The 14,453-nt window shown below is 39.2% G+C and overlaps 2 protein-coding genes across 8 annotated transcripts in view; both read right to left on the minus strand.

Moving 5' to 3' along the window:
• Positions 1–2,614: 2,614 nt before the first annotated feature.
• LOC124160628 (glycine-rich cell wall structural protein 1.8-like) lies at positions 2,615–5,194 on the minus strand. 4 transcript variants are annotated; one of them, XM_046536534.1, is made up of 3 exons: positions 5,089–5,194; positions 3,191–4,232; positions 2,615–3,106 (listed from the first exon to the last, which is right to left on the minus strand). In XM_046536534.1, exons 1-3 carry the CDS (start codon positions 5,101–5,103, stop codon positions 2,733–2,735), a joined length of 1,431 nt encoding a protein of 476 aa, XP_046392490.1. In that variant the 5' UTR covers positions 5,104–5,194; the 3' UTR covers positions 2,615–2,732. The 4 variants fall into 4 exon arrangements, with proteins under 4 accessions (XP_046392490.1, XP_046392491.1, XP_046392489.1 ...); XM_046536535.1 differs by having other exon boundaries at positions 2,615–3,052; positions 3,137–4,232; XM_046536533.1 differs by having other exon boundaries at positions 2,615–2,986; positions 3,047–4,232.
• Positions 5,195–5,544: 350 nt separating this feature from the next.
• LOC124160627 (protein piccolo-like) overlaps positions 5,545–14,453 on the minus strand; it is a 310,967-nt gene continuing 302,058 nt past the window's right edge. For all 4 annotated transcript variants that reach the window (XM_046536528.1, XM_046536527.1, XM_046536531.1 and 1 more), the window contains 2 exons: positions 10,065–13,829; positions 5,545–6,981 (listed from right to left, as the gene is read on the minus strand). In XM_046536528.1, the coding sequence (XP_046392484.1) occupies positions 10,231–13,829 (3,599 nt within the window). In that variant the 3' untranslated portion in view covers positions 5,545–6,981; positions 10,065–10,230. The remainder of the gene's footprint in view (positions 6,982–10,064; positions 13,830–14,453) is intronic.

The following is a 14,453-nucleotide window of genomic DNA, read 5'->3' on the forward strand; positions in this document are numbered from 1 at the left end:
GTGACAATTTTCAATTGAAAAATTAAATTGAAATTTGTCACTTTTCAATTGAGCGGTTCAATTGAAAAAATTACAAATACATAAATGCATCCAATATGGTAAACTTATTATTAGGTAGAATATACTTAACATCTAAATTTCACGAATCCCGAATTCTGAATAAATAAAATATGTGAACAAAAATTAAAGTTGAAATATTCTTAGAAGCAGTGTCATGAAAACTTTAATTGGGCTTTTCCACATGTTACAACACTTCTCACAATCATGAATAGCTATCGAAAAGCTGTATAGTTTTGCCATGATTATCAGAACAACAACTATACCACGAGAGCCACATCTTTTATCAGTTCGAACAACGTTGGAGTAGTTGTCGAAAAGAAAACGTTTTTTCGCGATTAGCGATAACAACTTCACCAACAAATATCTCACACGTCTTTATCTAAGAAAGGCTTCTTTAAAATACTAATAAATATAATTCTGGTTTAGCATGAAGCCAACATAACTTGTTTTTCACAACAGAAACATGTCACTCATGTTTATACTAGAACACGGGAATTTCACTTCACACAAACAAACCTGCGTGATACACACTATTCCGACAATGCTAGTAGTTTTTTGTCGGCGACGTAACGAACGTACGCATAATTAAGTTACATAAATATGCTTACATTTTAAACACAAACGTTAGTATAACCAGTCAAAAACTGAAGGCAAACGATGCATTACTAAATGAACACACTACAGCACAACAATCACATCAAGACTTCCACTATATCTCTGAAGAAACACACGAATGACCTAAAACAACGCTGTGGAGATCAAGCACAGGTTATAAATAACAACGATACTAAATAGTCTTTTCTCCACAAGCAAACAATTAACCATAACCCGGTCAACCATGTGCACGTAAACATATGAATAACGGTATAACCGGTATAACGGTATTTTTTATTTCAATTGAATATAGGAGAATTCCATTGAGTATTTGAGATTTCAATAGGATATTTGGGAATTCCATTGAAAATTTGAGAATTCCATTGAATATTTGAAAATTCAATTGTATCTTTTCTTCGAATTCAATGGAATTTCCTAATATTCAATTGGACATTCGTATTTTCAATTGTAAATTTGAAAATTCCATTGAATTTTTGGATATTCAATTGAAAACAAGGAAATTCCATTGAATTTTTGGATATTCAATTGAAAACAAGGAAATTCAATTGAAAATTGGCATTTTCAATTGATTTCAATTGGAATTTTCAATTGAATCGGCTGATTTTTTCCAATAGGGAACTCGTTTAAGGCTTTTTCACAAACAAGAGTTAAGGGATGAAAGCACACGTGAACAATGAATAATGTTAAACAATATGAAAACAGGTAGAACTTGCTGTTATTGCCATTTCGCACGAATCCGCCAAACCTGCCATCGGGTAGACTCGTTCTTGAATAACTAGGACAACCACTTCGTTACAATTTTCTCGTCCAAAAAATAATTAAGCCTCTGAGAAAGTAACTAAAGAACATAAAAATTCAAACAGTACAATAAACACTACAAAGAATCACTTTTATTACTAGAATTACCACTACGAATTTGATGTTACGACAAAATAATCGAAATTTGAATTCCCTCGACCTTTCGATATTTGCAAGCGATAGATTACAATCGTATTTGAAAGAAAGATATTTGAAGAAAGCGCGCCATGAACCATCCTTACTCTGAGCCATGAACCCAGAGAAATATGAGATAGCACTCACGGAGGATGTCACCGAAGTGCAATCAATAGAATTAAATATTTGGCCGCGTTTAAATGATACGCCAAACATATAATTTCTTCTTTACGGGAATTCTCATACGAGCTGGACGAGGACATTTATGTAAGCAATGAAAATAGGCTACATTAATTTAGACCGGAATAAAATGTATACGTCTTTACACCCAAGCATCACTACTCTGAAAATGCTAAATGTTTTTAAATATTTCAGTATTCCTTAATATTTAAAGTATACAACCAATCAGGGTTCACCGCTAAGTCCGCGAGCATAGGAAAATTTCGCTGTTGAAAATGGCGTCCGCTGGAGGTAGCGAACTCCTCAGCGGAGCGTTCAATCCCGAAAAGCGCTGTTCGCTAGCTCAGCGCTAGCCTGGATGAACGCACCCAATGGCGCATTTACTTTACTGTTTACATTTTTCTTAAAAACTTGGGTTTCCTTAGCAATACTTGACATTCCTAAATAACATTCCTGAATGACCATTCCGACAAGTAGAATGTAAGAAAACTCAATTTAAAAAAATTAAATCCCCAAACTTATACAACATCATAAAAAAGTAGCGTGTATAGGCTGATACTATACCCTAGAAAAAATAAGCTATTAAAATACTTAACTGGCAAATGACCACTAAATGATGCAAGGGAAATGAAATAAAACAAGTTTCACCATTTTTTTAGTAATACATTTGTATTCACAAATACTTTAATGTACAGGGTTCTCTTTCATGAGATGCAACGCCAATAAGGTATCATGATTTTCCACTTGTTCAAAATGCACCTTGTGAATTACTATTGAGCAAATGTCAGAAGTAAACACAAATAACAGGTAATTATTTTGTTCTGACACGAGTCATGGAATTAAAAAATAGTGTGAAAAATCAAAATCAGTCATAAAACAACTTATTTATGGCATCTGGTTGCTGTTTCATATTTGAGATCAAGAGCAAAAGAGTAAGTTCATGTTCAATATCCTTTCACGTAGCCACCTTCATAGAGTCCTTTTGCATCATGGCCACCATCATAACCATCCTTTCCACCATAACCACCACTAGCACCACCGCCATAGCCTCCCTTGTCGCCGTAGCCTCCATCACCATAGGCTGAGCCATATCCACCCTTTCCTCCATGGCCACCACCATAACCTCCCTTGCCACCATATCCGCCATCATAGCCTCCTTTTCCTCCATGACCACCTCCATAACCACCATCGTAGCCACCTTTGCCTCCGTAGCCACCATCGTAGCCACCTTTGCCTCCGTAGCCACCATCGTAGCCACCTTTGCCTCCATAGCCACCATCATAGCCTCCTTTTCCTCCATGACCACCTCCATAGCCGCCTCCGTAGCCACCATCGTAGCCAACTTTTCCTCCATAACCACCATCATAGCCTCCTTTTCCTCCATGACCACCTCCATAGCCACCTCCGTAGCCTCCCTTACCTCCATAACCACCATCATATCCTCCCTTTCCTCCGTGACCACCTCCATAGCCTACCTTACCGCCATAACCGCTGTCATAACCTCCTTTACCGCCATAGCCTCCACCGTAACCTCCCTTGCCGTAATCAAGTGAGGGGTAAGGTACAATCACGTGGTGGTGCTTAGGCTGTAGGATGGGGAGACCATAGCTGCATCCAGAAGAGTAACTTGGGGTTGGATATGTGATGGATACATGAGGCTTGTAGGTGGGAGGCATGCCGTATCCATAACCTCCAGAGCCATGACCTCCAGCTCCATAACTTCCACTTCCATAACCACCATGACCTCCAGAGCCATATCCACCACTTCCATACACTCCTCCACTGTTTCCGTAACCGCCAGCACCTCCGTAACCACCACCACCATGACCTCCATATCCTCCAGATCCAGCTCCAGCAGCTCCACCATAAGCTCCATAACCACCTCCGTGACCGTAACCCTTACCGCCGTAGCCTCCCATGTCGTGGCCTCCCTTCCCTCCGTACCCACCCATGTCGTAACCTCCTTTCCCTCCGTACCCACCTCCCATTCCATACCCTCCCTTGCCCCCTCCCATTCCGTAGCCACCTTTGCCTCCGTACCCTCCCATGTCATATCCCCCTTTCCCTCCGTACCCGCCCATGTCATATCCCCCTTTCCCTCCGTACCCCCCCATGTCATAGCCCCCTTTCCCTCCATATCCGCCCATGTCATAGCTCCCCCCTTTCCCATATCCTCCGTATCCTCCCATCTCGTGGCCTTTACCGTAACCCCCTTTCCCTCCATATCCGCCCCCCATTCCATAGCCCCCTTTCATCCCATAGCCACCCATGTCGTACCCGCCTTTCCCTCCATAACCGCCCATGTCGTATCCCCCTTTTCCCCCATAACCACCCATGTCGTATCCTCCTTTGCCCCCGTACCCACCGTACGGCATGGCCATGAGGTGGGTGGCCGATGACGAGGTGGCCAGTAGGAGGAGGGAAGGGAGAAGGGTCAGCATGACCTATAAATGGAAAGAAATTTTTGTTTTAAAATCAGAAACTCATGGAACTCAATCTAATCTTAAATTAACCATCATACTCCTAGAAATGCCAAAATGATCAATGAAAAAGTATCGAAAAGTTAGCAAGACCTATAAATGGAAAGAAATTTTGGTCTAAAAATCAGAAACTCATAACACTGACTCCAATCTTAAACTATCCATTAACAACAGGAAATGCCAAAATGATAAATGACAAAATACCAAAAAGTTGGCCCATCAGAATTAGTTTGAAAACTTTTCTACAAAGTTAATTATGATGATGGATTGAGGTGAGATCATGAGGTTAACCTAGCATTTTGCAATAAGTCATCTTAAAGCCAAGTTGACAAAAAATTCACTGACATATTACATCTAAGTAGCTGTGCATATTTATTAAATCAATAAATAAATAGGAGAGAATGATAAGGCTTGTAATTGTACATAATTTTAATAAAGCGATTACCATTGTATGTACTCAATTAAACAAATTTGAAGTAGTTTGAATGGCATGATGAGATAATTTTTTACAAAATTTTGAGCAATAAATATACTAATACAACTCTCCACCTATTATATATGTATATGGATAAATTGATTATTCTGAGCCATCTTTACCATTTGATTTCTGTTCTTTGAAAACAATCGCACAGACATAATTTGCATTATTTTGCTTAATGTATCTGAAGATTCTTTTTAGCATTATATGTGGGCAGTCAACAGTCATGTGAGAGAATTTTGAAAAAAGAGAATTATGAATTCCAAAAGAATGAAGATAATTCTGAATTCCTGAGAAAGGAATCTTTTTATAAATGAAAGACTTCAGTAATCAGCTACTCACCACCTTGGAGACCATTGTGCTGGCCGGAGATCTTCTTACTGTGTGACAGGAGCTTTCCCACAGTCGGTTAATGAAAGCACAATGATGTTCTGACAGTTTGAAGGTCACCCTTTTATAAGAGCTATTCCACTTCCCCCATAGAGCTATCCTTTGCAAGAATGCATTTCTCACTCTTCAAGTTATGAAACTGCAAATTCATTTCTTTCCCCATCTGCAATGGTGACTGCTCAATAGGGAAGGAGGAGGCGAAGCCTCTCCCCTCCACCCCCTCCGCATAGATCAGCAAGAATGAAGCATCAGCACATTGCACATTCACAATGCTGGCATTTTTGCACTCAGACCTAAAGACAATTTCTTCAGACATTTTCCATGCCAATAATGCACAAAAAAGAAATGCTGTCTAAAAATAACCACAAATTATAATGTGTTTGCCCAGGTTATTAAATAATTACAATATTTTAGGGAAAAACTGTGCTTATTTTTATTTAATACAAATTTCTTTTACAGCACACAATTTATAACAACAATGCTGGGTATTCATGCATTTATAAATTAATTTCAATTAGAAAAGAAGGATTTAAGCATATAAAAAACAAACCAACAAATCATTACAATTTGGCTATTAAATGACAGAACTGTAAATACTTCTATACAATTTGGATAGAATAAAATAAAACTTCTCATCTTCATAGAATGAGATTTTTGTGCATATCACCTTTTGACAATAAAGTTCAAGTTTAATTTAAAATCAGAGTTAGTTGAAACTTTAAGTAGAGCATGTATCAACATGAAATGTGATAAAATAAATGAGAGAAGTTTCCATTAAACATTTTGCTTGGGCAGCAAAACTTCCAATTTTACAGTCTCATCAAAAACACACAAGCTATAATGAGCTATCCATTTGACAATCAATTTAACTATAAACTACATGACAGAGAGCATCAAAGTCATGAGTTTGTACAGTACTACCTATGAAAAACATTTCTCAGAAAGAATGTACAAAATGTTATTACTGAAAATGCTTTTGTGAAATATTATTTACAAAACATGCCATAAAACTAAATGACAATCAATGGTAATTGACATAAAATAAGCATATTTTCTGACATTTATTCCATTATTAAGTGGATCTTCATTTTATTCAACTGTTAAATGGTGAATTAATATGAGAGATCCTCTTGAGGGAACATGAGAAACAAAATGGGCAAAAAAGTAAAGCGTTACTATTTTCAATGGCATCTTAGCACTGTTTGAAGCATACAGAGAAATTATTTTGAATTATATTCCAACAGTATAAATAATGTAATGAAAGGAACACTGTTCTCTTGTCCCGTAATACGGGGTCACCACACCATTTCACACAATCACAGGCTATAATATTAACTTTGTAGAGACCTTACGTTCCTTCAGAAAACAACTTGTATTACACTGTATCTCTGATGACAGCAAAACCTGTGCTAGCCATGTAGATTAAGGCTTCAAAGCAAACTTGATGTCCCAATCTAAAAATGTCCTGCAGACTTATTTAGCTAAAAATGCAAAGCACCAGAGACAAAGCACCACATTGCCATGTGAGAGGCACTGATGGTACAGAGCCATCATGTTGATGAAGAACCATGAGAAAGAATCATTTTGCATTCAAGAAAAAAGATACCAACTCAATTTTTCCATTTCAAAACCAAATAATGGTAACCATCTGTGACTATACTCTGACTGAATGCCTTTTGGGCTCCGTTGATAGCCTTCACACCATTAATTGACAATTTTTGTTGATCCTCAACATGGCTCCACACTTTCATAGAAATTTCTAAGTGGGAGGAGGAAAGCAGAGCTCAAATCCCACAAAGCTGATATTCTTTGAACATGAACCTCACATGTCTGACTGCCCTGGGCCTGGAAAGAATTAATGTTTGTATTAGACAATGAACCTTCATCATATTTCTGTTATTAAAAACACTATGAAAAAGCCAACTGCAATAGTTTGATTATTTAAAAAAATTGATGAATTTACAAAATACTTTTACATACTTAAAAGAAAATATGTTCAGAAACTGTTGCATTTCACGTTTTTTTTCATGCATGCTTTGCGCAACCTTGGTATTCAACAGTTCTCCATGCATACTGAAGTTTAAATACCATTCATGAAACACCATCAAACAGAGTGCAATTCATTATAGAGCCGTTAAATATACATATGAGTAAACACCCATGGCAGTAAGTAAATATATCTACTCAAATAAAAATAAATCAAGAAAAGTTTGCGAAAAGTTTCGAAAAATAAAAATATTTCAAGTCATGCAAACTTGCTCTACAACATCCATGCATTACCTTACAGTAAAATAAAATAAATTCTACATCAGAAGATAAATATGTTATAACTGGAGGTAAAAGTTTCAGAGAAAAAACTAAAAAATAAAACAAGAGGAATACTTATAAGGCAGATATTAAAAAATAGCATCAACGCTTGTAACTGATTTAACTTAACATTATTACTTTATACTTCTTTCCTCAAAATTATCACTGAAATTCATGATTTCTATGAACTTTCTCTTTTGATAACTGTTGTAAAGGGATGGCTACAATAAGAGATAGTACTACAAATACGTCATGCACCCACATATATTATCATTTGCAAGCCAAACTATTATGTCTATATTTTATATTCTCAGGGCTTTATTTCCATGAGAAATATAGTAAAAATTCATTCTAATGTTTTTTCCTTATTATTTTCTTGAAATATTGGCCAAATTGTTCCATAAAAATAGCTCTTAAGGCCTGTTTAGTCAACTATCTCAATGGTTTAGCAAGTCAGTAGCTGATGTCCATTCATACAAAACACATTGATGGAATAAAGACATGTATTTATTTAGCTCTGCCATGTTTTTCTAAAGATAAAATGAGCTGCTGATTTAAAATACCAGCAGCTGGTGCCAGGCAGGACATATAAAATTTTTTATGATATGAATAGGGAGAACCATTTAAAAAGTTTAAAAAAACAATTACACACCTGGTATAATATTATAAATGGAAAGTTAAATTTCAAATCAATTTGCAATATGCATGGGAAAAGGATATATTGATTCATTAAGAATAGCTTTTTTTAACGTAGAAGCTCAATAAGTTTTTAACATGGATGATTGCCAAGTTATGTTCATACCCTGACCTCCAATCTGAAGCCAATGGCAACTAACCTTTCAGCCAATTAGTAATTCATACTGATACCCAAGTTTTTCTGAATTGATAGAATCAATTACACTCTTTGTAGAGGTAAAGGATGATCAAAGTATTGCAAAATAATTAAAAATAAGAAACCATGCCTACTGTTTAAAAAAGCAATAACATGCATAAAAAATAATTCTAAAAAGTAAATAGCCTTGAGGATATGCAGGGATGTTTTATTGCTAACCAATGAAATATGTTTGTGAAAGTGTCCTCAGAGCAAACCATTCTCTCATTCACATCTTAAACTAAAAGTTAATCATTTTTACATCTTATGAATGATTCAAATGATAAAAAAAGATATTTTTATGAGGATACAACTTAATGAGCAGATAATCACATTTGAAAAATTGAAACCCAAATTTATAAAACAGTAGACCGTGATTCTTGGAGGATCCACTTCAACCTATACTAATTGCCTCATTTGAAAAATTGCTAGTAATGCATCATTTGTGCTAATGCATGTCACTCCCAGCTCACAAAATTATATGTTTGATTTTGGGGGTATTAGGTGGATTTAAAAAAAATTACTGATGCAATAAACTTGTAAACCTTTAGTTCAAAGGAGAGAAAATCTCAAAACATTAATCATTATAATAGTAATTTTTCTCATGGCACAATAAGAGTTTCTGAGAAATGGAGATATAGGCACAAAATGTGTATCAAATAATATTGACTTGCTTCCCATGAGAATATAATATGTATTACTGTTTTCTTATCTTTGGCACCTAAAATGCTATCAAAGCTTAAAATTATTACTGTATCAAATAACCCTATAAACTTTGACTGAATACAGAGAATGATTACTCTTCCATCAATGATGAGTTAGTCCTAAATGTTAAGTATACTATTAAGAACAAAACAGGTCACTATGACATCACAAAATCAGTTAGGGGATCCTCACAATCTCTTTGAAGCAAACCACACCCAATTGCAGTCCTTTTAAAGTGTCAGTCCAATGTGGAGAAATTAATACCAGCCGTAGGTGAGACAATTGGACTTCTAGTACATTGGATAACTAATTAAGGGGTGAAGCTGTTAATGCATTGCAAAGAATCAAAAGGATATAAAACTGTAAAAACACGAGTGCAAAATGCAACAGTATTTTCTTACATATTGTCAATAAATTTATACCGAATTTTTTACAATTTTAAAAATGATTGACAAAATTTAATCAATCACAGTTTAAAAATGCAGGGATTAAAAAAGTTTCTGCAATAAACGATTCCTTAAGTTTACTCTACATTTTTTTATAGCATCATTAAAATATTGCAGGCCTCCAGTCCAAAGGAAATATCTTGAAAAAGAATCATATGCTTGCATGATAATCTCAGCTCACCGAATCGGCTTTCAGAAAGTGAATTTCTCAAACAAGAATTTATCACATGATATCTTCTTTGAACTTATATCTATCATTCATTCCAATTACAGAGACAGAATAACCATTTCTGTTTATTTTTACTTTAGCATCTCATATCCAAGAATTATAAATAAAATTGGAATTTCCTTTGCACTATCATTCATTTTTTATTTGAATGAAAGGGAATGGTGGAGTTTACTCCAGAGAGACCTCAGCACGCATCACTCAAACACTCATGGCAATATTAATTTGGCGCAAAAAAAAAATAAATCAAAAAAATTTAACAATTATTACAGATATGTGAATGTAGTAGAGAAAAAAGTATATTAACTAAAAAAATGAGGGAATATTAGCCCACAAAACTAGGCAAAATTTTTTTTTTTAACTTTTCAATGACCTGTTTTTGATATGCCTGCTGGCCCCAGGCCGTGACTCTTCATAAGTGGGGAGAAAGGGTTTGGGGTAGATAATAGTGAAACGTGGAAAGGGCACACCTTGGATTTCCTTGCCTTCATCACGACCTTTTAGCCCCCCACCCTCCCGACCCCCCCTCTCTCATGCGTTCAAGTCGCCTCGGGTGGACAGGGTGCTTGGTCAGGGGCAGGATTGGGTTCACTTCTATCGCCTACATCTAAGCCCATTGGGTAGTGGTGGTGGTTACCATCTCGGCTAGGAACCCTGGGGCACTTACCCCACAGGCCCTGGATAACACCACCACTGAACCCCTTTGGTGTAGCATGCTCCCTCAGCAGTCTAAAAGCTCTCGAAGGAACAACGTCATACTCTCCCCACCACGTGGGTTGGTCCCATCTTTCACCTTGTCTCATGTACCCGTTACCTTCCCGCCATGTGGCGTAATAATCACAGTAATCCCTATAGTATGCAGGATCTGCATAACCCATAGGGGCATAATACTCTGCAGGTGTTTGGATGTAATCGACCTGAGTTGGAGGTGGCCTCCTAGCTGGGCTTCCATCTTCCGATGGAGAGCTTCCAGTGGCAGTGTCATATGGATCCATATCCTCCTGAAGGATCCTCAATGCAGCAGCATGAAGCTTGGCAAGAGGCACTTTCTTTGGTTTCTTGTGGTGCTGCAATGCCTGAGCATGCTTCCTCCTTTGCAATTCCGCAACCAGTTCGCCCACAAGACGCTCGGCAGATACAGTGGGTGAGGCTGGAGAAGCCACGCCAGATGAGGAGGACAGGCTGTCGGCTCCACCTTGACATGCTTCCCTAGCACGGAGAGGTAGAGTTAACTGGCGACGCCTCATGGCACTATCCAGAATCTCCTCATCCTTCTCCCTTCCCTTGGACGGAGTTAATTCTTCAGGTTTAAAGTATTCAGGTTCCATTTCTCTCTGTTCCTCCTCGCTGCCGTCATCCTCGCAAGCATCTCTCAACAGATGGAATAGGCGAGAGTGTGTGGCAGCTCTCTGGAACTCAACCATTCCTCTTCTCTCCAGCACCTCGGCCACAATGGCTGCAGCAGCAGCGGCTGCTTCATCATCAGCATCTGCACAACCTGATTGAGTGCCACGGCCAACTGATGAGTTATCACATTCCACATCAGATATGTGGCGGCTGAGATCAGTGACACCAGAATCATCTTCACTGCCTGGAGGAGAAACGGGAGGAGGAGGGGGCTCGGAAATATTCTCTGAACCTGATTGCTCTTTATCTTTGGACAATTTTTTGGTTGACGAGCTTGACTTTGATCTCTTGATCTTCTTCTCTGTTTTGATGGAGCAATCAGATATTTCTGTGGTGTCCACAGTTTCAACTTTTTCCTTTAGCGAAGACAATTTCTCTGAAGTGCGTTCCTCTGGTTCTTTTTCAACAGGTTTCTCCGCTGGTTTCACATCATCTTCCTCCTCTTCTTCATCTTCTGATTCTTCAGATTCCGAAGAGCTTTCTGAGGATTCTTTTGCTTCTTCTGCCTTTTTGATTGCCTCCTTTCCTCCACTTGGGTTGGCAACAAATTCTTTGGACTTGATCTGCGCCCCTCCCGAATCAGAACATGCTTCACTGTTTCTCCTCCCATTGGTGGTAGAAGTCACAGAGGTGGATGCCGCTCCAGTTATTCCCACTTTGACGGTTTGGATGCTAGTGCCACTGGAGTCATCCTCCCAATGGCTGAATGGCGATTCACTCTCATGCCTTGTCTTACATTCCTCTTCTTCTTCCTCATCCTCTTCTGATTCTTCGTCAGATTCCTCTTCTGACTCATCCTCATCAATTTTCTTAGCATTTTTGAACGCAGCACCTTCAGCTTTGTTCATCTCCGTGGCCAAGGGCAAAGATACAGTCACGCTCACCTCAGAATCTGGCTCTGAGGAAAGAGACTTGGACTTGACCGTTGGCAAGGGTGACTTTGATGCTTCACGAGACTCATCAGTTTCATTTTCACTGTCATGGTCACTATCTTCCCCGGCAGAATACTTGTAAGATTCCTCCCTCCACTTTTCCACCTTTGTTTTGGCAGGGACAGATAGGGTGACCGAAACATTTGGCTCTTCCGATTCATCGGCAATAGCCTGCGATTTCTCTTCACACTTTGTCTTTGATGATGAGCCTGAAGAGCTTTCTGTTCTCTCACTGCTGCTTGAACTGGATTTCCGAACTTCACTGTCTCCTACAATCACAGTAGTAACTTGCTCATCGCCATCAGAGCGGCTGACTTTTATTTGCAAAGGCAGTCTGACAGTGACTGTGGAGGATGCTTCTCCGTCCCATGAACCTGCTTCGCTCTCCGAGTCTGAACCAACTTCTTGATCCATTGAGGCCTTGCTTGATGCCATGGTTTTGTTCCCCATCTTATCTTTCATCTTTTCATCCTCCTCTACCTCTGTTTCACTTTCTTCTTCCTCCTCCTCCTCCTCGGTCTCCTCCTCTGTCTCTTCTTCCTCAGTTTCTTCCTCTGTGTCCTCCTGCTTGCTCTTCGATTTGGATTTCTTAACCCTCCCACCACTCCTACCCGATACCTCTATTTCAGCCTCTGAATTGCTAGCCACACTCTCTGTTTCCTCATATATAGTGCTCAACTGTTTGGGAATCTGTTGTTGTTGCGAAGCCTTCTCTGTATCCTCTTCTTCATCTTCTTCCACTTCCTCCTCCTCCTCTTCTTCTTCCTCGGTCGATTCCTCTTCGCTCTCTTCCTCCTCTTCATTCATAGAAGAGCAGCCGGAGCGTGAGGAACTCTCTGCCAAAGGCATTCCCTCACCATCATAGATGCCAACATTTGACACTGACCTGATTGCTTTCAGTCCAGGCGATCTGTCTCCATCTGCACTCTCACTTTCTCCTTCTGTCTCAACCTCTGTTTCAGTCTCCTCTTCCTCTGATGTGGCAGAAGATCTTCCATTGGATACACTCCCAGGAGAGCTAACTTTCAATGTGTTTGAACTACTCACTGGTGATTTGTCATCAATTCTCACCGAGGTGGGCGTTTGAGAACCCTCAGAGGCCGAAGGCGTAACAACGATGCGAGGTGTGGGTGATTTTGGAGGGTTACTCTGGGTTGTCTCGTAACCATTTTGATACACTCCATTCTGCTGTGGCGCATAATTGGATGAGTGGTCATAGTTCCTGTCATTAGCTGAGGCTGCAGCGGCAGCGGCTTGCATTTTATTATAGTAAGCCATTTCCTCTGCCGAAGAGTACCCAGAGTAGTCATCTGAGTCACCATTCATGTAGCCCCCATAGTAACGAGGATGCTGGTATGGGTAGGGCATCTGGTGTGGGGGGTACCGTCCCCACTGAGCCGGCGAGGGTGATGCCGATGGGGTACCATAAGGGGAAGCTGCAGAGGCTGCAGCTGTGGCTGCCTCATAGCCAGCCATGTACGAGGCGTAAGCATAAGGGTCCCACATTTGGGGCTGATGGGCCTCGTGACCACTCCACCAATAGGTAGGGTCATAGTGCTCACTTCCATCATGCATGGGATTTGCATACGGTGAATACGCACGATATTGCGGGTCGTATTGACCCCAATAGGGTTCTGTGGGGGACACTGAGGTCTGCAGGGTAGGCTGGCTTTGTGGTCTGCGAGGTGGGTGGGGAGGTAGACCATGGGGAGAGGGTGATGGTTTGTTTGAAGGGTCCGAACTGTGAGAGAGGAAGGCATCGGTAGGGGAGCCACCTCCATCTGAGGATGAAAGTGTCTCTACAAGAGATAAAAAAAGAAGGCCATGCGAGGAATGGGGTTATCAAAGCTACGGTGTCACTGTGCACGCGTTTTGAAATAGTTCTGGCATGAGTGTTGGCAGTACGAAAATTGAATTCCATTTACTTCCACGAAACCTTATTTCAATACGGTAACACATATTCCTAATGTATTTGTTATGCTCAGACTTCTGATGCATCCTCACATAGTTTCCATTACATCTAAAATACCTTGTGTATTATCAAAATATTAAATCTTTTTCCATGATTTCTTTCACAAATTATCTTGACTTGTCAATTATTTATTGTAACCCCCAATTTTCTGGTGATTACCCACTCTGTTACCACTTGAATGGGTAAGGAAATGATTTAACTTCAGTCCAGGATGCTCACTTACACAATAATGAAGGTAATAACTTTAAGGGCATTTTCTTTTATCTGCCAACACTCATAACAGGCACAACATAGAGAGCTAGCAAGTGGATAAATGTTTCAATGAACCTGCAATATTTAACAAAAAAAGGCTAAGTAAAATTATGAATCAAACCAGTCGAAATGTGAAAAAAGTTTTTGAAAATATTTTCCAGTTTTTTAAGTGCCAACAAAAATGGCTTCTTAATCATAT

Source organism: Ischnura elegans, chromosome 6, assembly GCF_921293095.1.
Source record: "Ischnura elegans chromosome 6, ioIscEleg1.1, whole genome shotgun sequence".
Classification (NCBI taxonomy): domain Eukaryota; kingdom Metazoa; phylum Arthropoda; class Insecta; order Odonata; family Coenagrionidae; genus Ischnura; species Ischnura elegans.